The sequence below is a fragment of the Coenobita brevimanus genome, chromosome 11, assembly GCF_032717465.1.
Source record: "Coenobita brevimanus isolate Jiangsu-jjx chromosome 11, ASM3271746v2, whole genome shotgun sequence".
In the NCBI taxonomy this organism is placed as follows: domain Eukaryota; kingdom Metazoa; phylum Arthropoda; class Malacostraca; order Decapoda; family Coenobitidae; genus Coenobita; species Coenobita brevimanus.
Window position 1 is genome coordinate 5674897 of NC_136964.1, and position 16039 is coordinate 5690935.

The following is a 16039-nucleotide window of genomic DNA, read 5'->3' on the forward strand; positions in this document are numbered from 1 at the left end:
GGAGACTTAACTAAGGTGTTTAGGTGAATGAAGGGAATAACTAAGGGAGATATTAGCAAGATACTGTACTTATAGTGAGCATACAGAATAGAACTAGAAGTAATGGTTTCAAACTAAATAAATTCCGTTTCAGTAAGGAAATAGGTAGAAACTGGTTTGGCAGTAGAGTGGTGGACGAATGGAATAAGTTACCTAGTGATGTAGTTGCTGCCCTTTCCACTGAGAGTTTCAAGCATAGGCTAGATAAGCATATGACAAGTAAGGGGTGGTTATGAAAAATCTCTTAATAGCCAGCACTAGCAAATTCTTTTTTTTTTTTCCAGGTTACACTCTGTTTCTCTTTTCCTTTCACTATCTATCTATCTATCTATCTATAGCCCGACGCCCTAATCCCGCAAAGGGTGGCCGCAGACAAAACGCCTCCAAGTCACTCTGTCACCCACCATTTGACTCCCCTCCCCCCAACTCACCCCCCCCTCCCTCATATACCTCTCAACTCCATCCCTCCACCTCATCCTCGGTCTACCCCTCCCTCTCCCTCCCTCCACCTCACCTACATACACCCTCTTAGTCAGTCTTTCATTCTCCATTCTCTCCACATGTCCAAACCACCTCAGTGTATTTCTCCTAATCTTTTCAACCACATCCACATCTACCCCACAACGTTCCTTCACTTCTTCATTCGTCAACCTGTCCCTCCACGTCACTCCACATGCTCCTCTCAAGTAACTCATTTCCACTGCTCTCACTCTTGACTTGTTCCTTTCACACATTCCTATAAAATATCCACGCCTGTTTTTCTATACTGCTTGGTGTTCCTTCTCATTTTTTCATGCCGGCTTAGGCTGGAGGGTTCGGTGGGGAAAGCCTTCTTTACTATCCTTGACTCATTGTAGTAGTTTAGTCACTCTTCTAGGAGCTGCCTAGCATGAGCCAGCTGGCCTACTGCAGTATATATATATATATATATATATATATATATATATATATATATATATATATATATATATATATATATATATATATATATATATATATATATATGGAGCCTCTGTGGTACAGTGGTAAAGTGTGCGTTCTCGTACATAGAAGAACGAGGGTTCGCGCCCCGCCAGGGTAATAAGCTCTGGGAGCGTTCTTCCGGCCACATACTGCTTTGGCTGTGGTTGAACCAGTGTCGCATACTATAAAGTATGCTTGCACCCAGTCGGCTTGCAAGGGCCGATTACACTTGGTTCATAGACAACACAACATCCAAAGCCACTCCAACACTACAATTACACTTACAAGCACTTCTCACCCTACATACAATCTCTACCAGACAGCCTAAGCCACTTGGTAGAGATACATTGGCTGTATCATCCCTACTTCTGTCAGGATAGGCCGGTCCTGCAGTGGACACTCAAACGGCTGATGATGATTATATATCATCATCTGTACAGTATGTCCACGCTTTCCCTTGCAAACTTTCGAACTCAGATATACGTCATTCTATCTATACATCCATCCGTCCATCCATTCGTTCATTCATCCATCCATCCATTCATCCGTGTATTAACCCATCTGTCCATCTATCTATCCATCTATCCATCCATCCGCCCTTCCATCCATCCATCCATCCATGAATCCATCCATCCGCCCTTCCATCCATCCATGCTTCCATCCATCCGCCCTTCCATCCATCCATCCATCCATACATCCATCGAATCCTTTCATTCTTTGTTTTTTACCATGCAGTCTCGACATTTAAAAAGAGGGTGACCAACCTCGCTCTTCCCTGAGTCGCATTACGTGAGTTCCCATGCCTAGCGTGCATACCTCTTCTTTCTCACTTTATCATTTACTGCATCTGTCTATCTATCTAACTATCTATTTATCTATCAATCTGTCTTTCTTGGTCTGCCTCGCCTCCTCCCACCTTCAAATTCGCTCACATATACTGTATATTCGTGCTATCTATCTATCTATCTATCTTTCTGTCTGTCTATCTATATATCTGTCTGTCTGTCTGTCTGTCAGTAGATCGGTATAGATACTGAAGTGATTATCAGACAGGCAGACAGATAGATAGACGAATAGACAGACGGATATATAGATAGATAGACAGATAGATAGATAGACCGACAGACAGACAGGTAGACAGACTGAAGAAAGAGCAGGAAAACCATACCCAAAATCAAAACGCAATGCACAGAATAAATCAATAACAGAAAGGTGCAACGGACACTGATGTTGCACAAGGAAGGTAGTGTTTATGTGAAAGTCAATTGCAGTGTTTGTGTTCATTGATCTGTGGGGTCTTTACACTGCTTGCAACATTTATACATTGCAAGATTGGGTATAAGAGGGACTGAATGTGTTGCAGGCTTCCTCCCCTCTCTCTCTCTCTCTCACACACACACACACACACACACACACACACACACACACACACACACACACACACACACACACACACACACACACACACACACACACACACACACACACACATTATCTCTGTTTCTTTGCCTCTTTATGTCTACTCTCTCTCTCTCTCTCTCTCTCTCTCTCTCTCTCACGCACTCAAGCCTACAGGGAGATGGTCCGTAGCAAGTGAAAAAAACAACAAAACAGTCATAACTTTCACACACACACACACACACACACACACACACACACACACACACACACACACACACACACACACACACACACACACACACACACACACATGAGCGTTTTGAGCATTATCTCTTATCTGCTTCTTTGGGCTATTATTTATTTTTGTCTGAGATAGATAAATAGATAGATAGGCAAGTAAGTAGGTAGGTAGGTGGGAAGGTAAGTAGGTGGAAAGGTAGGGAGAGAGAGAGAGAGAGAGAGAGAGAGAGAGAGAGAGAGAGAGAAACCTAGGCATGTATGTTTATATGTATGTTTGTATTTATGTATATATGTGTGTGTGTGTATGCATGTATATCTGCTTGTGTGTGTGTGTGTGTGTGTGTGTGTGTGTGTGTGTGTCACAGGTAAATAGATAGATGAGAGAGAGCCAGGTAATGACTGTGTACGCGCGTGTGTACGTTTGTCTGTGTAAGTGCGATAATTACTGTGTACGCGCGTGTGTATGTTAGTCTGTAAGTGCGATAATTACAGTGTACGCGAAATGAAAGTAAGCCAAAAGCCATAAACAACTTAATTCCTTTATGGCCGAACTTAATTGAATTTTGACGCGTGTGGAAGACTCAGGGAAAGGACTGACCAACACTATAGACTATGTGAGATTGACCCAGGCCCCTCAGATGAAGAAACCAGACAGTAGTAACCAAGGAGACGTATGATTTAATATTCAAGTTGTGTGGAGAGATGCGAGGACATTAATTAACCCTTTGTGATGAGATTTACATGAGAGACTGACTAGGAGAGTGTATGTGGGTGAGGTGAAAGGGGAGAGCAAGGGTGAGATGGAGGGATACCATAGAGAAGATGGAGGATGAGAGACTGACAAGGAGAGAGTATGTGAGTGAGGTGGAGGGGGAGATGAGAAGAGGGAGACCAAGGAAGAGATGGAGGGATGCCGTGGAGAGGCTGAATAATGAGAGACTAACTAGAAGAGTGTCAGCTAGATAGATAGATAAATAGATAGATAGACTGGTTCAGTTCCCTCATGCGAAAAGATCTCATCGCTTTTTCCTTTGCACTTCTTCGTGACTAGCATCGTGTTCTGTACTCCTTTCAGCTTAACTTGGCCCAGATTTTCGTCCTTTTGCAGCTTATTTCACGTAGCTCAGTGGCAGAAAAGACAGTACTACGGCTCTACATCCTTTCCATAGCACTTCTTCGTGACTAGCATCATATTGTTGTGTTAATCAATTGTTCTAACTCTGTATTCAGGGGAGAGAGAGAGAGAGAGAGAGAGAGAGAGAGAGAGAGAGAGACTCGTGCTTGACATGATTAATTTCACTCTAACTTGGCCTAAAATTGCCATCTCTCCATCTTGAATGCTGAGTACGATGCTAGTCACGAAGAAGTGCTATGGAAAGGATGTAGAGCCATAGCATTGTCTTAAATTACGATGCTAGTCACGAAGAAGTGCTATGGAAAGGATGCAGAGCCGTAGCATTGTCTTTTTCTGCCACTGAGCTACGTGAAATAAGCTGCAAAAGGACGAAAATCTGGGCCAAGTTAAGGTGAAAGGAGTATAGCATATTCTGTCTGTCCGTCTGTCTGTCTATCTTTCTGTCAATCTATCTGTCTATCTATCTATCTATCTGTCTATCTGTCTATCTATCTACCTATCAATCTGTCAACGGATGGTATGTATATGTTTTTCTCTCTCTCTTTCTCTCTCTTTCACACACACACACACACACACACACACACACACACACACACACACACACACACACACACACACACACACACACACACACACACACACACACACACACACACACACACACACACACACACACACACACACACACACACACACACACACACACACACACACACACACACACACACACACACACACACACACACCACCCCGTTACATCATCAGTAGCCTGGGACCAGATGCATGATTACCACTTCCTGTCTCTCCCACACACCTGCCTCTTCACCTACTTACCTTCCTCCTACCTGTGTGTGTGTGTGTGTGTGTGTGTGTGTGTGTGTTTCGTTGATGCATTACCAGGAGAAAAATTGCTAGCAAAAAAGTTTAGACCAGTTTTTATGTAGCCCATGATAAGAAATGGATTCTTTTTCGAACGTATGATGTGGTTTGGCCATGTGGAGAGGATGGAGGGTGAAAGACTGACGAAGAGAGTGTATGTGAGTGAGGTGGAAGGGGGAAGAGGGAGGGGAAGGCCGAGGATGAGATGCAGGGATGGGGTGGAGAGGTATATGAGAGAGGGGGGTGTGAGTTGGGAGCAGGGCATTGAAATGGCGGGGGACAGGATGACGTGGAGGCGATTTGTTTGTGGCCACCCCAAACGGGATTGAGGCGTCTGGCAATAGATAGATAGATAGGGTTGATTTGGGTTGTTTTCGCTGGGGGTTTGAAGAAGCTACTTGGGTCTATTTTGAGTGGATTGTGGCATTTATATCTGAGTTGTTTTTTTTTATTTATTTTGGGATTTAGCTTATGTCAGTAATGTCCTTGATTATGTTATGTATTTTGAGTCAGTGCTGGCAATAGGAGGCAGTATAAGTACATAATGATGGGGAGTGGAAGATTGTTAATTCGCTATTCATTTTGTTTGGCAGACAGTTTTCTATCTTATTATTTTGGGGGGAAGTTGCGATGCCGAAGATGGTCAGTAGAGGTCTTCTGTCTGTCTATTGCCAGACGCCTTAATCCCGTAAGGGGTGTCCACAAACAAATCGCCTCCATGTCGTCCTCTCCCACGCCATTTCACAGCCCTGCTCCAAGCTCACACACCCCTCTCTCATATACCTCTCCTCTCCATCCTTCCATCTCATTCTCGGCCTCCCTCTCCCTCTTTCTTGATATATATACTACCCTACTGCATACTTACATTTATTAAACTCCACATAGTTTGGAAAAAACCTCTTGCGCCATTACTTCTCAGGTTGTCTCTCTCTCTCTCTCTCTCTCTCTCTCTCTCTCTCTCTCTCTCTCAGCCATTCATTAAGCGTCACACTCTGTTAGGAAACCCGTCTTCAGTAATTCCCGTGGCTAGCACTCAGTTTCCACACTTTCGAGCATGATTCAGCTGAGTAGGAGGACGAGAGCTAACTTTCACTTTCCGAGCCCCATATACTCTCACTCGCTCACTTTCTCACACTATCTCACACCACGTAGCAGTCACATAATTAGACTTTTTCAATAGAGCATATCTTTCCTTGGCCAGTGAGTTTTGGAAAGGTGAGAATCTCGAACTTGGTTATGTTCGTAGTACCAAAATAAATCTTCACTGGGAGGATAGTGGAGGGACATTTGCGTGACGAGGCAGCGGAGTCACTCGTTCATATCAGTGCCACCACGTGAAGGCCTACCTCTGCAGCACCATTTGCCTTGTAAATAAGGATAGTACAATACCGAAGACCTTCCACTTTTTTACCTTCTTATAACCTCCACCAGTAAAGTTCGAGGAGGTTATGACTGTGTTGTCCTATGTTTGTCTGTCTGTTTGTCCACACAATATCTCCAAAAGTTCTCAATGAATTTCAATAAAATTTTGTGGAAGGGTGGGCCATGGGCCAAGGAACGATTGATTAAATTTTGGGATGGATCCGGATCCTATGTATTCCACACAATATCTCCATGGATCCGGATCCGGGTTCTTTTTAATGGCAGTGGCATTGGCGGAGGTATGCACTCACTGAGTGCTTTCTAATTTTCTTATTTACAACCAGATCAAAGCATAACCTTTCTCAGCAAGGACCTGCTATTATGTCAGAGTTTACAACACCATATTTATCTATTTTACACACGAGTTATGCTGATACTACGACAATTACCCAAGTCGATGTTTTGTACTTCCTTGTCCGCCAAAATTCGCAAATAGTCAGTTCTAAGGACGTATTCTAAGGCCCGTATTCTCGCTGGGAAAGGAGGCTCCCTAGCACCTCCTCCTTATCGATTTAGTTTTGATTTTGGCTGGGTAATCTCCTTTTGCACGTTATTCTTGGAGAGTATGGCGATTTTTGAAGGCTTTATTGTATCTTTTTGTTGATTAGACAGTGATGATGGAGAGGGGCGCCTTCACGTGGTGGCATTGATAAAAATCGGGTGGCTCCACTGCCAGTTATACAAACGTCCCTCACCTATCTCCCTATCCACCGAAAGGAGGATGGTGGTTTGCAGTAGTTCAGCTTCATCCTGTACTCCACTGGGTTCACGTTCATATGATGAGAGAGAGAGAGAGAGAGAGAGAGAGAGAGAGAGAGAGAGAGTAAATGTGAGATTAGAGCAGGGTACTAACGAAGTGACACACACACACACACACACACACACACACACACACACACACACACACACACACACACACACACACACACACACACACACACACACACACACACACACACACAGAAAGACAGACAGACAGACAGACAGACAGACAGACAGACAGACAGACACACACACACACACACACACACACACACACACACACACACACACACACACACACACACACACACACACACACACCTGTCTCCCTGTGTATAGCCTAACTCGGTTCATACTTCTCTTCTATCCCACTGGTCGATATCTTTTGTGTTGAGGGTACGGCTCAGATCAGCGTTATCAGTGCCTACTCTTCATCGTTTACCTATATCCTACTCCCACTTCCTCACCCACACCCACACCAGCAGACTGAGCCGTTCCCGTAACACACAAGATGCTGCCAGGTGAGTTAAAAGTGAAGCACTGTGTAGAGATCATCTTGTCAATCGTGTGAAGCAGGATAGTATCATTTTCAACCATGCGCCCTTCACCGTTGCGCTAGGCTGTGTGTGTGTGTGTGTGTGTGTGTGTGTGTGTGTGTGTGTGTGTGTGAGTGTGTGTGTGTGTGCTCGCGTGCGTGCGTGCGTGCTTTAACTCCTAGACTATTCGTTGGAAGGCAGCTATGGCGCTGATATTTTAGTACAAACGCAGTGTGTCCAGGCATCTTGAAATGAACGGATCTTTAATTGGCTCTCTGTTATCTTGTTTTTGTTTTTCCTTGGAGGGAACAATCTTACTGGTTCCTGGCCTGTGGTTCCTTCTTTCTAACAAAATAAAAATGTACAATAGACTCGCCCCTCCAAAGTTAAAAAATCATTAGAAACAAAAGGAAAGTGAGTACAGAGATATCAGCAAAATCAGCATACATATTGCAGGATGGGTTCGCAGTTTCCATGTTTTGTCTGAAAGCACAGGAAAAACTGTACAACTGGTTTATATATTTTTTTCCTTAGTCAGACCCACTACACAACGTCTTCTCTCTGATCCCTCACTACCTGGGTACTGAGAAAAAGTAATACACAGCGACTAGTGGCTGTTTTCGTCATCTTTGTCATCCCGCCTCTCTTTTCCACCCAGAAGCAGGGTTATGCACAGAAAGTCAGAAAAAGGGAAGAATAAAGTGGCTAACTAATCAAGAGTGTTCAGTGAAATGGACCACACACCCATTCATTTAGCACTTAAGCCCTTGGAATCCTGGCTCCATGTGATAGGTGCGCATGTTACGCTTATCAAACATTGTCAGTGATTCCTGCAAAGATTAAAATGGGTTCCAGGTCCTTGTTGTACACTCTTCCATATAAAATTCACCCAACCAGCTTGATTCCTTGCCATTCCTTGTCATTCTTTGTCATTCCTTGTCATTCCCCTACTCTCATTATCTGAATCCATCTCACCATTTCAGGTTCTGGTGGTCGTGTTGGTGGTGATGGCTGTCTGTATCGACCTGACAGAGCAAACGATAAACAGACCGAGGGGACGACCACAATACCGCCCTCCACGTAAGCCCCACAGACCCCCAAGGCCTCCCAGGGGACGTCCACATCCACACAGACCCAAACCCAGACCAAGCTACGGACCTCCTCGCAAGCCTAAGCCGAGCTACGGTCCTCCGCCCAAAGCCCCCAGTCCAAGCTACGGTCCCCCTCCAAAGGCGCCCAGTCCAAGCTATGGTCCCCCTCCAAAGGCGCCCAGTCCAAGCTACGGTCCCCCTCCAAAGGCCCCGAGTCCAAGCTATGGTCCCCCTCCAAAGGCCCCGAGTCCGAGCTATGGTCCCCCTCCAAAGGCCCCGAGTCCAAGCTATGGTCCCCCTCCGAAGGCCCCGAGTCCAAGCTACGGTCCCCCTCCAAAAGCCCCAAGTCCAAGCTATGGTCCTCCTCCAAAAGCCCCAAGTCCAAGCTATGGCCCCCCTCCAAAGGCCCCGAGCCCAAGCTACGGTCCCCCTCCAAAGGCGCCCAGTCCAAGCTATGGTCCTCCTCCAAAGGCCCCGAGTCCAAGCTATGGTCCTCCACCCAAAGCCCCAAGTCCAAGCTATGGTCCCCCTCCAAAGGCCCCCAGTCCAAGCTATGGTCCCCCTCCAAAGGCCCCGAGCCCGAGCTATGGTCCCCCTCCAAAGGCGCCCAGTCCAAGCTATGGTCCCCCTCCAAAGGCTCAAAGTTCAGACGGCTATGGGTATGGACCGCCCAAGTCCTCCAGCGTAGTTGAAGACAGCTCAGGTGGGTACGGTGGCCCTGCATCCGAGAGTGGGTATGGCTCTTCATCTAGTAGTGGTGGACCGAAGGCTTCATCTAATGCCGGTGGGTATGGGTCCGCGCCTGGTCCAAGTAGCGGTGGGTATGGGTCTGCCCCTGGTCCAAGTAGTGGGGATGGGTATGGTTCCTCCAGCCCTGGATTTGGGTTTGGTCCGCCTAAGGGAGACTCCTCGTATGAACCTGTATTTCCTCCGTTCCCTTCCTTCGACGACTTCGCCCAATCCTTTGCCTCTTATTCCCCCCCAAAGTCAACAAATTCTTATTCGACTCCTAGTAAGCCAGCTCCTGCCCCCTCATACTCTCCCCCTGCCCCATCTCCCTCATACTCAGCCCCTACCCCATCTCCCTCATACTCAGCCCCTGCCCCATCTCCCTCATACTCAGCCCCTGCCCCATCTCCCTCATACTCAGCTCCTGCCCCATCTCCCTCATACTCAGCCCCTGCCCCATCTCCCTCATACTCAGCCCCTGCCCCATCTCCCTCATACTCAGCCCCAGCCCCATCTCCCTCATACTCAGCCCCTGCCCCATCTCCCTCATACTCAGCCCCTGCCCCATCTCCCTCATACTCAGCTCCTGCCCCATCTCCCTCATACTCAGCTCCTGCCCCATCTCCCTCATATTCAGCCCCTGCCCCATCTCCCTCATACTCAGCCCCTGCCCCATCTCCCTCATACTCAGCCCCTGCCCCATCTCCCTCATACTCAGCCCCTGCCCCATCTCCCTCATACTCAGCCCCTGCCCCATCTCCCTCATACTCAGCCCCTGCCCCATCTCCCTCATACTCAGCCCCTGCCCCATCCCCCTCATACTCAGCCCCTGCCCCATCTCCCTCATACTCAGCCCCTACCCCATCTCCCTCATACTCAGCTCCTGCCCCATCTCCCTCATACTCAGCCCCTGCCCCATCTCCCTCATACTCAGCCCCTGCCCCATCTCCCTCATACTCCTCCCCTTCACAGGACTCACCAACACAGAGTTACAGACCTCCTCCCTCACCACCATTACCACTTGAGAATGAAGCCGCTATCCCTGATGATGCGTACGGTGCCCCGCCTGCCCCTGCCCCAGCCCCCAGTTATGAAGCCCCACCTGCTCCATCTCAAGATTATGGTGCCCCTCCTGCCCCAGCCCCGTCACAGAGTTATGGTGCCCCGTCTGCCCCTGCTCCATCCCCCAGTTACAGTTCCCCACCTGCTCCATCTCAAGACTATGGTGCCCCGCCTGCCCCTGCCCCGTCACCCAGCTATGGAGCCCCTCCTGCCCCCGCTCCATCTCAGAATTATGGTGCCCCACCTGCCCCATCTCAAGATTATGGTGCCCCACCCTCCCCATCTCAAGGTTATGGTGCCCCACCCTCCCCGGCCCCATCACCCAGTTATGGTGCCCCTTCTGCACCATCCCAGGATTATGGTGCCCCACCTGCACCATCACAAGATTATGGTGCTCCACCTTCACCATCCCAGGATTATGGTGCTCCACCTGCACCATCACAAGATTATGGTGCTCCACCTGCACCATCCCAGGATTATGGTGCCCCAACTGCACCATCACAAGATTATGGTGCCCCACCTTCATCATCACAAGATTATGGTGCACCACCTACACCATCTCAGAGTTATGGTACCCCATCTGCTCCTGCCCCATCACAGAGTTATGGTGCCCCGTCTGCCCCATCCCAAGATTATGGCGCCCCACCCGCCCACGCTCCATCACAGGGTTATGGTGCGCCACCAGCCCCGTCTCAGGACTATGGTGTCCCGTCAGCCCCGGCCCCATCACAAAATTATGGTGCCCCACCTGCCCCATCACCCAGTTATGGTGCCCCACCTGCCCCATCACAGGGTTACGGGGCTCCTCGCGTGTCTGCGCCTACCGCCAGCACAGCAGCTCCGTCAGTGGGAAATTCCATATACAGAGACGACTTTGACTTCCCTTCCTTCTCCGACCTCTTTTCCGACGACCAATGGGGTGACAAAGTAAAGAACTGAATTGTATTAATAGTGACACGTAGGATTAAGGATAAAATTATAGAGGATTATCCAGGGACAACTTTAAGTAAGACAAGAGGCCATCCAAGGGGAGGGGGGGAATCACACCAGCAAGCCGACACATATATAGCGCGGCTCGGAATATGACCTTAACCTTGACCTACTTTCACCAATTTCCAACTCGTCCGAGATTTTCATCCCATCTACACACCTTGTAAAATTTTGTGATGATATCTTGAACGGTTGTGAAGTTATTGTGGTAACACACACACACACACACACACACACACACACACACACACACAAAATGGAAACAATACCAGCTTCTCTATCGGGGCTGGTAAGAACATGGATGCAATTAACAGCCATTATAGAGATGTAATTACTGATGGTCTTATGAAAGAAAATGGGTTCCCTCTTAATTAACCCATTATGTGTTAAATCTGTTGTCTTTCAAAATTATAACTCATAGTTTTCATTCAATCGTTGCCAAACTTGGTGGAAGGATTGAGGGTCAGCCAAGGAGTAAACATCCGATTTTAACCAAACTTGGTGGAAGGGTTGAGGGTCAGCCCAGGAGTAAACATGCTCTTTTTGAGAACAATGGGTCAGAGGTCAAGGTCTCAGGGCAATGTCAAAGTTTGATCTATACGTGCGTGTTAAAACAACTCTTCATTCATTTACTTACAACTGAGGCCGTGTGTGTGTGTGTGTGTGTGTGTGTGTGTGTGTGTGTGTGTGTGTGTGTGTGTGTGTGTGTGTGTGTGTGTGTGTGTGTGTGTGTGTGTGTGTGTGAGTAATACAGCTTAAACTTATTTTTTATATGAAGCCAACACTAAATGGGTTATTCCTCAGACATAAGTAACTCAGTGACGCAGGGGCGGTATTCACGAAGCTTTGAGTTGAGCTTAGAAATAGGTGTTAGGGAGCAGAATATAGTGATACTGGAAGGATTTATGTAACACAGACTAGGACAGTAAGGTGGAAGAAGCAAAATAAATCTCTTAGGAATATGTGTTAGGGAGCTTTTAGCAGCGTATGGCGATACTGGAAGGATTTATGTAACACAGACTAGGAGAGTAAGGTGTTAGAAGCAAAATAAATCTCTTAGGAATATGTGTTAGAGAGCTTTATGCAAAATATATTTATACTGAAAGGATTTATGTAACAGAGAATAGGACAGTTAGGTGTAATAAGCAAAATAAAACGCTTAGGGAAAAGTGTTAGGGAGCTTTATGCAGAGTATGGTGACACTGGAAGGATTTATGTAATACAGGCTAGGACAGTAAGGTGTAAGAAGCAAAATAAATCGCTTATGAAAAAGTGTTAAGGAGCTTTGTGCAGAGCATGGTGATATTGGAAGGATTTATGTAATACAGACTAAGACAGTAAGGTATAAGAGGCAAAATAAATAGCATAGGAAAAGGTGTTAGGGAGCTTCCTTAACGGACGAGAATACGTGCTCTTAGCTACATAACTCGGTATAGCAATACCTCATTCTCTTTCACTCTACGTAATGCCATGCTTCATCTTCAAATACTGTTTCAAAATCCATGTTTTTTTTTTTTTTCGAAATTCCTTGGGTGATCTGGCCATGTGGAGAGGATGGAAGGAGAGAGACTGACGAGGAGAGTGTATGTGAGTGAGGTGGAGGGGGGGAGAGGGAGGGGTAGACCAAAGATGTGATGAAGGGATGGGGTGGAGAGATATATGAGAGAGAGGGGTGTGAGCTGGGAGCAGGGCAGTGAAATGGTGGGGGACAGGGCGACATGGAGGCTATTTGTTTGTGGCCACCCATTAGGGGATTAAGGCGTCTGGCAGTAGATAGAGAGATAGAGCCCTGTCCTTCAGATCATCGTATTTTGGGAAGTTGTATCAGTTTCCCAAAGGCTGGGCGAGGTACGGGGGTTGAACAAGACGAATGCATAATATTTTTGGTTGATATTCTACTCTGGTCTGTGTGGCTGAGCAGACCCATTGACCAAAAGCAAGCAGCCACCTTCCCGTAGAAGATCCCGCCTCTCCAAGTTCAAAGCAGGGTCCTTCCACACCAGACCTATCGACTACATGCAAGGCCCGGCTTCCTGTAGATGACCCCGCCTCTCCAGGTTCGAAACAGGGGCCTTCTACAGCAGACCTATCGACCGCAAGCAAGAGCTCCCCGTTGTAGACCCTGCCTCTCCAGGTTCAAAGTAGAGTCCTTCTACAGCAGACCCATCGACCACAAGCAAGAGCCCCCTTCCCGTAGCAGACACCGCCTCTCCAGGTTCGAAACAAGGTCCTTCCAAAGCAGACCCACCGACCACAAGCAAGAGCCCCCTTCCCGTAGCAGACACCGCCTCTCCAGGTTCGAAACAAGGTCCTTCCACAGCTAACCCATCTACCACAAGCAAGACCCGACTTCATGTAAATGACCCCGCCTCTCCAGGTTCGAAGCAGGGTCCTTCCAAAGCAGACCCATCGACCACAAGCAAGAGCCCGAAGCAGACCCTGCCTCTCCAAGTTCAAAGCAGGGTCCTTCCACAGCAGACCCATCGACCACAAGCAAGACCCGACTTCCTGAAGATGACCCCGCCTCGCCAGGGTGGGAAGCAGGTCTTTCCACACGGCGAGGCGTGGGGAAAATGGAGAAGGTATATCACCAAGAGGATGAGATGTGTGTGGAAGCCATGAGCAGTAATGTCAGCCAGGATTAGAGTTAACTTTAATATTTGTAAAGAAAGCTAAGCAATATTTTCTCTGTATTTTCATTTCTAGTCCTCGTGTTGCCCGTGTGAACAACAAATATTGATGGGGGAATAATTGGTTGTAGTAGTGCAGTGTTTCCAGATAAAACTTACTTAACAAACCCTGCCTAATTGTGTAAGAGTGTGTGTGTGTGTGTGTGTGTGTGAGAGAGAGAGAGAGAGACAGACAGACAGACAGACAGACAGACAGCCAGACAGAGACAGGCAGACAGACAGAAACAGACACACACACACACACACACACACACACACACACACACACACACACACACACACACAGGTAAATAACTGCAGAAAAAAAAAAAGGACTGAATCTGTACCGCGAGTAGTTTCCATTACTACGGATAAATTATGGAGACAACAAGGTAGATATTATAGTAAAAATATCAAGAAAGTAATTCACGAAAACTCAAACTAAACACGAATTTCACGACGTTCCATGATGCCATTTTTTGCCTCCTCCCGTAAAAATGTCCTTCATGTTTTAAGTAATGTGACCTAGCTCCATTTTTTTTCTTTTTTTTTCTTTCTCGCCATCTTCCTATCACTCTCATGTGGCTAATTATAATCCACACGAATTTTGCGATACACCCAGTGGCTAATTGCATCCCTCCATTAATGTATCGTTGATGTATTTAGAAATGTAGCCTAATGTGATGCTGTTTTTGTGTCTCGCCATTGTCCTCTCACTGCCATAATTTACTGTATTGTTCTTGATTATTTCCTCCACAAATTTCACGATGTTACAGTGATTCATTGTATCTTCCTGTAAAAATACCCTTGACGTATTAAGAAAACCTAATGTGATGTTTTTTTTTTTAAATCTCTCGCCATCCTCCTTTCATAGACATCCTCTCAAAATCTTCCTCTCACTACAATCTTCCTCTCACTACAATCTTCCTCTCACTACAATCTTCCTCTTACTCTTAAAAGTCGTAAGGGAGACGCCTGGAGCCTCTCCCTCTCAACCATATACATGTAACTGGACTGGATCTCATTTGTGTAAATATTATCTGGCTTTGGCATAATTGTTTTCGTTCTATCAATATATGTGACTGAATGAACTGTTTCGATACCTCGTTGCTTCATTAAACTGTTCATAAATAAACTGCTTCGATACCTCATTGCTTCATTAAACTGTTGATGAATGAACTGTTTTGATGCCCCGTTGATACACTGTTGAGAGGTGAACTGTTTCGATACCTCATTGCTTCATGAAACTGTTGAGTGATGAACTGTTTCGATACTTCATTGCTTCATTAAACTGTTGAGAGATGAACTGTTTCGATACCTCATTGCTTCATTAAACTGTTGAGAGATGAACTGTTTCGATACTTCATTGCTTCATTAAACTGTTGAGAGATGAACTGTTTCGATATCTCATTGCTTCATGAAACTATTGAGACATGAAGTACGGAATACAAGGTTACTGCATCACCAAGATCATCAGTTACCTGCCCTAGGTGTTCCCATAGGTACTCATTTTTCATGCCAACTCATTAAGGGTGGATGCACACCTGAGGCAACTGTCCCCAGCTGCCCGCACAAGGATTCGAACCCTGGCGTTAATGGGCCGGCAGCTTTCCAGTCACCGCGGCGATAAACAGATAAGTATATTGATAGATAAAGGTAGAGAAATAGGTAGGCAGACAGATAGACAAACGCACCACACATACACACACACACACACACACACACACACACACACACACACACACACACACACACACACACACACACACACACACACACACACACACACACACACACACACACACACACACACACACACAAAACAAACAAACAAACACACACACACACACACACACACACACACACACACACACACACACACACACACACACACACACACACACACACACACACACACATACAGAGAGAGAGAAAGAGAGAGAAGAGACAGCTTAACACGTACGTACACAAGCATTGCTTTCAAAATACCTATACCTCACTCACCTTAACTTGGGGGACAATTTTCGTCTTCTTGAACCTTCTTTCGTCTACTTTAGAGGGTCTTAACCTTCTTCCTGTCCAGACCCACCATGGATTACCCACAATGGCCCCATAACCCAC

General features: G+C 46.6%; 1 protein-coding gene across 1 annotated transcript in view; it reads left to right on the forward strand.

The window, feature by feature from the left end:
- The window catches only part of LOC145410785 (uncharacterized), a 50591-nt gene extending 36697 nt beyond the window's left edge, over positions 1-13894 (forward strand). The window contains exons 3-8 of the mRNA XM_080280893.1: positions 8361-8925; positions 9118-9735; positions 9930-10049; positions 10132-11186; positions 13289-13545; positions 13627-13894. Coding sequence (XP_080137019.1) covers positions 8361-8925; positions 9118-9735; positions 9930-10049; positions 10132-11186; positions 13289-13545; positions 13627-13894 — 2883 coding nt within the window. The remainder of the gene's footprint in view (positions 1-8360; positions 8926-9117; positions 9736-9929; positions 10050-10131; positions 11187-13288; positions 13546-13626) is intronic.
- The last annotated feature ends 2145 nt before the right edge of the window (positions 13895-16039 follow it).